General features: G+C 38.4%; 1 protein-coding gene across 2 annotated transcripts in view; it reads left to right on the top strand.

Moving 5' to 3' along the window:
* Positions 1-5,694: 5,694 nt before the first annotated feature.
* Positions 5,695-9,896, top strand: part of LOC126359744 (uncharacterized) — a 227,891-nt gene continuing 223,689 nt past the window's right edge. Inside the window, exon 1 of one of the 2 annotated variants that reach the window (XR_007566230.1) lies at positions 5,695-5,835. Coding sequence is in view for 1 of the 2 variants with exons in the window: in XM_050007656.1 (XP_049863613.1) it covers positions 5,816-5,835 (20 nt within the window). In the remaining variant the exon portion in view is untranslated. The remainder of the gene's footprint in view (positions 5,836-9,896) is intronic. The other variant, XM_050007656.1, reaches the window with a different exon arrangement.

Below are 9,896 nucleotides of genomic sequence, written 5' to 3'. Positions count from 1 at the left end.
ATGTCATTATTTTCAGTTTATTTCATTTAAACAGTTTGTAGTGTGCTTTGACAATCTAATCTAAATTTTATTGTTACGTGTTATTTCAATGAGAGGGGACAGTATTAAATTTCAAGATATAAGAATTAATCGGTAGTGTTTTTAATTTAGAGAATACACTATTTAAAAAATTATATGTTGGACAGATCTCTAGTTATAACATAGATGAAAGAAGTCGGAAACACTTTGTGAAAAGAGCAGGCTGGTCTGTAAAGAGTGATGTAGGTCAAATAACAAATAGAAAACACAGTTGGTAAGAACTACTGTTGATGATGAGAAGCCGTAGTCGACATGCCACTTTTTCCCATTATGAGTTTTTCTGAAATTTTTTGTTATCCCTTGGACTGAAACTGATATTCTGTTGTATGTGAGGAATATAACAGCCCATGAATTCTACGCAGCTACTCAGAATTTCGATGCATCATATACAGATTAAGACCCTATTAATAATATCTTTATTTTTTCCTTACTGATGACAGTGAAAGGAATAACATAACTGTCAAAATCTAAATAGTCAATATGGATTCCCAGAGGACCCAAAAGTTATCTGTAGTACCAACTAATTGCTTTCATTTAGTTTGCTGTGTGGGGTAGCTGGGTGGTCTGAGGCACCTTGTCACAGTCCACATGGCTCCCCCTGTCGGAGTTTCAAGTCCTCCCTAGGGATTGGGTGTGTGTTGTCCTTAGCGTAAATTAGTGCAAGTTAGATTAACTACTGTGTAAGCTTAGGGACAGATGACCTCAGCAGTTAGGTCCCATAAGACCTCAACACGAATTTACTTTCAGTTAGTTTTTGATGCCTAGGTTTTCTGTGTCAGCCAATGTTTGACGCTAAAACAAGTCAGGTTAAGCATTTTCCGTAAATGATAAAAATTAGAAGTAGAATAGTACATTAAGGAAACTGTGCAGATGCCAACTGTTGTTTAGCAGGTCTGCGAGAAAAAAAAATAGAGTAGAACATTTTCACAGCAACAAATCTTGGGAAGTTCTTGACCAATTGATCTGAAATTTTGACCCAACGTCGCTGGAAAACATCCGTGATTTTAGGTACTTTTTTAATATGTCTGCAAAAAGTGTTTGTGAATAGCTTTAGTAGTGAAGAAGTAATGAAACATAACGTCATGCCTGACGCAGCAGTTCTTAACGCATCTCAATGTTAATGAAGTCACTCCTCCAGAACCTATACTTCGTTCATCTAAGTACCAAACGAAACGAGAAAAACTACACAAGCACTCAACAACCTTATTAGTGAGCTTTATCTATGTTAGAGCTGGCGGACATATGAGAGTGCGCAACTGCAAAATAGTAGCGAAGAGGTAGTAAAACAGGACGTCATGTCAGACGCAGCAGCTTTTTATGCATCTCAGAGTTCATAACGTCATATCTCCTGAATCTATGCTTCACTGATCTCAGTATCAAACATGCGGACTTGTGAATCCAGAATTTTATTTATTACTCTGTCATGCCGTTATATTAGTCTTTTACCTGCAATATCTTCACATTTTAGTGGTACTCCTGAAATTCTACACACATCAGAAAAAGTTTTGCATCACCTCGGTTCCGAGAGTTCCGGAACGTGTAAAAAAAAAAATTAGAATAGAGATCAACATAAACATCATTTCTGCCCTTTTTATTGCTCATGAAAACCATACATTGTATGTTGTATCACCATACAGCAAGACCTTCAGAGGTGGTGGTATAGATTGCTGTACACACTGGTACCTCTAATACCTTGTAGACGTCCTATTGCATTGATGCATACCTTTATACATCGTGGAATGCTATCCACAAGTTCATCACCATATCGTTGGTCCAGATTTTCCTACTCCTCAAAGGCGATTGAGTGTAGATCCCTCAGAGTGGTTGGTGTTCACATCGTCCATAAACAGGCCATTTCCATCTATCCCAGGTATGTTTGATAGGGTTCATGTCTGGAGAACACGCTGGTCACTCTAGTCGAGCGATGTCGTTATCCTGAAGGAAGTCATTCACAAGATGTGCACGAGGGGGCGTCCATAAAGACGAATGCATCACCAATATGCTGCCGATATGGTTGCACTATCGGTCAGAGGTTGGCATTCAGGTATTGTACAGCCGTTACGGCGCCTTCCATGACCACCAGTGGCGTACGTTGGCCCCACATAATGCCACGCCAAAACATCAGTGAACCTCCACCTTGCTGCACTCGCTGGACAGTGTGTCTAAGGCGTTCAGCCTGACCGGGTTGCCTCCAAACACGTCTCCAACGATTGTCTGATTGAAGGCATATGTGACACTCATCGGTGAAGAGAACATAATGCCAATCCTGAGCAGTCCATTCGGCATGTTGTTGGACACATGTGAGTGCGCTGCATGGTGTCGTGATTGCAAAGAAGAACCTCACTATAGACGTCGGGAGTGAAGTTGTGCATCATGCAGCCTATTGCACAAAGTTTCAGTCGTAACATGACGTCCTGTGGCTGCATGAAAAGCATTTTTCAACATGGCGGTGTTGCCGTCAGTGTTCCTCCGAGCCATAATCCGTAGCTAGCAGTCATCCACTGGAGTAGTAGCCCTTGGGCGGCCTAAGCAAAGCATGTCATCAACAGTTCCTGTCTCTCTGTATCTCCTCCATGTCCGAACATCACTACTTTCATTTATTTCAAGATGCTTGGACACTTCCCTTGTTGAGAGCTCTTCCTGGCACAAAGTAGCAATGTGGACGTGATCGAACCGTGGTATTGACCATCTAGGCATGGTTGAACTACAGGCGAAAGGAACCGTGTACCTCCTTCCTGGTGAACTCTCTCTGTCAGACCCTCTCTGTCTAATAGGCACTACCCATGCATGCTTATTTATATCTTTGGGAGGGTTTAGTGACATATTTGAACAGTCAAAGGGACTGTGTCTGTGATACAATATCCGCAGTCAACACATATCTTCAGGAGTTCTGGGAACTCGAGTGATGCAGAACTTTTTGTTGTTGTGAGTAGTTATATACAGGTGTGATACATGACCGGACAACACTACAAGGTATCTTATGTCTTCTTTATACTTTGGACAAGGTCGTTTTACACTGAATTTTAGCTTTTTTCAAAAATAAGCTTTTGTCGCAAATTGAGAAGCACAAGTGTGCAATTCAGTTGTATTTTTCAGTGGCGTAATCTGCCATCGGTTTGCAGCTTTTCGTTATACCAGCTCATTATGCAGACACATCAGAACATTCATCCTCTAGCTTTTTTGGTCTTTCATCTTGGAGTCTGAACTCAGCCACCAGTCAGAAACCATCTGCAGCAGCGAGACTTATACCAGTGTCTGGTAGCGCAGCTCTCCTGAGGGCTGTCTGAAGCAGGCTGCCGGTAATAGTCAGGACATTGCTAGAAGTTCTTTCCAGGGCTAGTGCAGTAGCGAGGTGGCATTACTGTTGAGGATGTTTGGCATTTCTATAATTGTTCACTCCCATTCGGGATTTCTGCCAAGTGATCCTGCTAAATTCTCATAATATTCTTTCCATTTGATGAAGTAATCTGGTTAGTCTCTATTGCCGATTTCATCATCGTGAGAGAACATCAACTGTATTGATATTTAAAACAAGTGTGATACATTCTTCAGTTTCAGTGGCACAATCTTCAAAAACGTGCAGTTATGGCTGGAGAACAAATGAGAATTGTTTTATATCTCTCATTAAGGTCACTGCACGCTTCTGTTGCAACTGAATCTTTATTTCCTATTATACTTGTCTGCATTAACTACCAACAGAATAGTGGAAGAAGCAGGAAGCATCAGCATCATGTAACCTCCCCACAAAATATAAATAATATAACTTCCCAACAAAATAAAATAGTATGAATAATACTCTCATTTAGTGTAACTACCCAACAGTGAAAATATAATACAATGTGACAAACCTATAACCTTTCAATAATTGACAGTCAATTTAACCTGGTAAATTTTGGACGTCAGCAATGCTGTGTCATGGCCCTGATACATCATTCTGAATAAACTGAAAAATCTTACCTTAATTAGGTCGCCGGATAACGCGTATATATATCTGCTCCTATAAGAAATTTTCCTGGCGCAGCTAAGTGCAATGTTGGCCGATAGATTTGTCTTATAAAAAAAGGAAAGAACTGACTTTTCTTTTTTAATAATCGGGATTGCCAAGGATTGGAGAAATTAGTGAATTCTTTAAATTGAGGTAAATGTCATAAGTTACTTTTTATGAGAAAGATTATTATTAACACATTTTTTAAAAACATTTATATGGGACTTGATGTAACAATACTACATATGCGCGAGGCTGCTTTTACATTATCCTAGCAAGCTCAGTCTCCGCCATCGCTGCACACGACCGGTCCAGCCAACACGATACACCAGACACGACTGCTCGCAAGCAACAACTTACTCCTACTGGAGTCAATACTGCTCTTTGGTCTCAGATTCTCTTCTAGCTTACATATCGCAGGCAGCGAGTGAGCAATACATCGAAATTACATCAGCTCGAGTGCGCTAGCAACAAGTTCTCTAATTATGGACCTCTTACAATCATATTAGCTCCATGGCACCAAGCTCTTCCTGTTATCTAATACAAGAGTAGTGGCTACTTCCCATCTCGTTAAGACTACCTATATACATTACACTAGTTTTCTCTCTTGTTTGCAAATGTCAAGAACAGAATGTAGTAACAAAACGAGTACATCTTTGCTATGCGCCAACTGAACGATCAGTCTATTTTTATCTTTAATTATCAACCTTCTTCTCAAACGCAATGAGCTTAATTCATTATTGATTTGTTAATGTTCACATTACTATTGTTAGTCCTTCAGTATCAGGAGATTTCGTATCCCTATTTTGTCACTGCACATGACTAGTGATTCTGGAAGTATGGAACGTTGGATGTTTCGCCATGCACAATATACACATGTTAGCTCCACGTCTTGTGTTCAGGGCAATACAAAAAGCCCAATGAGAATAAACGACAGGCAGAACACTGCAACATTTTTTTGATTTCATACTGTGATGTCAGATAAATTCCCATCGCAGTGTGTTACCCAACAATCGAAATGCAGCATGGACTCTGCGACTGCTACAGATTCCTGGGGATTTGTGATCATGACCATGGTTTACCCTTGGCTCAGCTACAGGTCATAGTGTGTTATAGCGTACTAACTCTAAATGGAAAACTCGATTTGAATATTTTATTGTGCTGTTATTTGAGTGAGTTATGGCAGTGCACAAATCAGAGTTTCTTCTTGCTCTTATTTACACAAAAAAATGACTCTGAGCACTATGGGACTTAACATCTATGGTCATTAGTCCCCTGTTATTTACACAACTAACTAAAGTATTATTTAAATTCTAGGAAATCCTGTGCTTCTTTCACTTGTGACATTCGAATTCGAACAGACCCAGATCTAGAGGGGCGGGTCGCAAAAACCAGGGTGTGTGCCCCAGGTGGCAATTTCAGTGATCACCATATTAATATTGTTGAGGGAAAAAAATTGATTCACGAAGAGTTTAACGTCCAACGCACGTCAGTCTTTCGTTTATTCATATGATTTTGAAATGTATATCTCTTTGTCTTTGAATATTTTTGAACACATTGTAAGTTGATTTCTGAACGAAATTTTTAAATGTATGCGCAATGTGTGTGATGTTTCTACTAGGGAATCCCTTTCACATCTAGAAATACAAATCTCTCTGGCAGACACAAAACGGTACAGGGCTGCAAGAGTTGAGCCCAATAAACGCGAATGGGTGAATGCCAATCCAGATTAAGACTACACATCGTAAATAAATGAGCATCAGAAATAACAGGTAAGAAAGATTACACATTTTCTTCTTCGTGTATCGAAGAAAATCAAATTCTGACAGAATTTTTTTAGTCAGAGGTACACTACTAAGGCCCCTGGTTAGCAGCCACTTAAGTTCTGTTCTCAGAATAGCGCGTTGTATGAACATGTAATAATGTCTAACCAGAGACTAAAAGCAGGGTAACTAAACAGGTGATTCTGGCAGGGTTAGTGAAGTTACCCGAAGAATAGGTTTTGACAATGGTGGGAATAGTTACAGAGCTAGTGATAATAATATTGTTTGTTAGAATGAGGAAGGAGAAGAAATGGGGACATCTTACAAATTATTTGGAAGAATATGACTATTCAACACTGATTATCAAAGTTTCGTACCATACTATTACTTTTCGATCTCATACTTGAAAAGCTGGAGCATGTGAATGAAAAGTGAAACTATTTTCTAACACAAAACTTTTTGCATGTAGTAGGCCAACTTGGCATTTGATATTTATGCATCGTGAATTGTGTTTCATCGTGTTATTTATGTAAATGAGCATAGGTAAAAATGACAATTTGTGCCAAAACAGTCTCCCTTATTTCGTTTTATCTAGCAGACAGTGACAAAATAGATGTAATCAAATCGAGAAACTACGCTAGTCTGGGGTACTGTTTTTACTAGGAGCTTTTTCAAAAATAGACAACGACACTCTGATTTTTCGTGTAGCAGAACTTTTGACGAACTTTGATGGGATAATAGATTCTATCGCAGAAAGGAAAGCATGCCGTGCATAGCTGTAAGGATGAAGAAATGTGTACTGTTTTGCTTGTCTCTTGTCCTTACTGGTTTTATGTTTGCTACATTTAATTTTAAGTAATCCAAAAGAGTAAGTTATCAGCTAACAGACAATAATGAGTGCAAATTCTCTGACGATTTCTTATTCTCCCATTTACAAATAACCCCAACCAATATTAATGGAGAGCTTTTTTTTTGGGGGTAGAATGTCAAAACGGCCGACTGGGAGCAGGAGAGACACCACAGGACATTTTAACTTCCACTGTCCTGAATATAGGTTTGATGGCTTCTGTTACAAAATATGCATGTTTGAATCCCACAGAGTGAAATACAGTGACATGTGATGGAAGAGTGTTGTGTGAAGAGGTGTGGCACTGCACTTTGGCACACTCAAGATCAAATAACATGCCTTACATTTCGTCGAACATCTATATTTTATATAGCAAACGCTTCAGAAAGATGTGCGCCACAAAATGAACATATTTCTGGAAAATCGATCTTTTTGAGTTTTTGACGTATCTAAAACGCTCGAGGGGGGGGGGGGGGGGGCACTATCAAGTTTTTGCCCCTGTTCAGACATATCATAGATTCGGGGCTGATTTCGAATGACGTTAGTAAGTATTCCAGCCATCTTGACCCAATACTTTGGGAGCAGGTATGATGTTGTTGTTCCCAAAAACCAAGCAACAACACAGAAGAAAACATTGCAGCAACGATTCGGGAAACCATTAGTAACTTGGATTTGCATTCTTTTTAAAATTCATGGACCAAACATGGTGAGATATATTAAGAAAGCAATGAATAGACTATTTAGTGTACAATAAATGTTTATTCCTACAAGTAAAAAAAAAAAAAAAGACGCTGAATTGGACATTTCCCTCATTTTGACTTTAGTTTTAGCGTTAATGAACATATTTTTCAGTTTCTTCACTTCGAAGACCACAAAAGTATTGATTACTGCATGGCATCACAAAATTAGTTAATTGTGTTTCTTATTGCTTCCATTCCCACTAACATATAAGAGACATAGACAGTCTATTTAGAGGTGCAAAGTATTTGGTAGGGGAGAGTGGGACAAAACTGACCTGTTAACATTGTATCTCGAAAATCTTTCTTTTTCATAAAATTATGTTTTTAACATTATGTGGATATTAAAGATGTATGATATTCATGTATAACGCATTAGTGATTAGTGGTTTAATTTTTATGAATTTTTTTCCTGACAGTGACAAAATGGCGGTTTTGCTCTATAGGTGGGGTAAAACAGAAACCCATAAGATTTTAAAATTCATGGACCAAACATGGTGAGATATATTAAGAAAGCAATGAATAGACTATTTAGTGTACAATAAATGTATATTCCTACAAGTAAAAAAAAAAAAAGACGCTGAATTGGACATTTCCCTCATTTTGACTTTAGTTTTAGCGTTAATGAACATATTTTTCAGTTTCTTCACTTCGAAGACCACAAAAGTATTGATTACTGCATGGCATCACAAAATTAGTTAATTGTGTTTCTTATTGCTTCCATTCCCACTAACATATAAGAGACATAGACAGTCTATTTAGAGGTGCAAAGTATTTGGTAGGGGAGAGTGGGACAAAACTGACCTGTTAACATTGTATCTCGAAAATCTTTCTTTTTCATAAAATTATGTTTTTAACATTATGTGGATATTAAAGATGTATGATATTCATGTATAACGCATTAGTGATTAGTGGTTTAATTTTTATGAATTTTTTTCCTGACAGTGACAAAATGGCGGTTTTGCTCTATAGGTGGGGTAAAACAGAAACCCATAAGATTTAAATCTAAAAAAGTTTGTTCCAAAATTTACATAGAAACTACACAACTGAATTTATCAAAAGTGTGAGTATGAAATAAGAATTTAACACTGTATGAGGATACAAGTTTTAAGAATAAAATTCACAAACGATATTATCATCTGTTTCATAATTTGTACAAGTCCTGTGGGCCCATCACCCACAATTCAGACACTGATTCCACCCCTCAATGTTCTTTGGGTTAGAATTTTCAAGCTGCTACTTCATTCAAGTCATTTTCACCTTCATCTATATTTATTTTTACTTCCTTTTGTTTTATCTTGCTATTTTCATATTTTGTTCAGAGCTTAGATTGAAAAGAACACTATATCTTGCAATACAATTTATTTTTAGTATCTTTACCCAATGCTCCATTGTTTTAACTTCCATTTTTTCTTCTTCAAATTTTCTTTTTTCTTATCCTCTGTCTCCAGTTCTGATTTGTAAGGTGAGGATGACTGTCTTTCCTTTTTTTTTTCCTTCCATTTTTCTTGTGAGTTCTCTCCTTTCCTTGTGGGGGTGGTATTAGTAATTAAGGTGATATTAGAAAGGCACCTGTTCCCAATGGTACTCTTTGCAGGCCTACTGGTCTTGGCCCTGATAATGTATGTAGTTAACTTAATGCTCCAGAAATGGAAGGCTGGTTCCATTCTTCATTTTGTGCTTCAGAAGTTGAAGGACAAGAACACATATCTCCAGGTATTAAAGATGTAGGTGACTGAGGGCGATTGTCAGCAGGTTTTCTAGAATCCAGGCTCAGGAGGGTTGCAGAGCCCTGGGACTGTGCTGCACTTGGTGCACCAGAAGCTAAATTCTGACAATGTGCTCTGTTTTGATGCTTCTGTATAAGTTGGTGGCTGACAGTTTGTAGAATCTGATTCATCTGGCATAGCAGTAGTTTCAGATGGAGCTTACAGGTGATCAGAGAATCCATATCTACTGACTGGGTGTATCCTAGTCTTTTTGAAGCCCTTTATGGAAGTTTGCATAAGAGCAGCTCTTGTAAAAGCCCTATTCACAAGCTTTCCTGATTTGGTAGATGGTGATGCAACGCCCAGGGTGCTCAATTAACCACATCCTAGCTTCATGCTCATCGTATGCACACAAAGGGGTCGTAAAAGAAACATCAAGGGGGCTGAAGGCGGTGTGCTGCATGCATTGAAAAATGCACTAGAATGACACTGCATTTCTGAGCTAGGTCAATAAGGCCTAAACTATTGATATCTGATTCATGCCCATCAAAAATGAACCAAACTGGTTTTTCCAGTGAAAGGTTAGAAAACTCGAATTTCTTAAACCAAATTAGAAAAGTCTCCTTATCAATTCTCTCCAATTCATGGTAACAGGTCAAGGATCCTGGGGGCGCATTATTCATTAACAATGAATTTTCCTTCTTTGTGGGAAATACAAACACTGGTGGCATAAAGTTTGCAGGTGCACTCATGCATGTTTCTACAGTGAATACACCA

The sequence above is a fragment of the Schistocerca gregaria genome, chromosome 1 (genome assembly GCF_023897955.1).
Source record: "Schistocerca gregaria isolate iqSchGreg1 chromosome 1, iqSchGreg1.2, whole genome shotgun sequence".
Classification (NCBI taxonomy): Eukaryota; Metazoa; Arthropoda; class Insecta; order Orthoptera; family Acrididae; genus Schistocerca; species Schistocerca gregaria.
The sequence above is the reverse complement of the archived record's forward strand: the minus strand, read 5'-3'. Positions and strand labels throughout refer to the sequence as shown.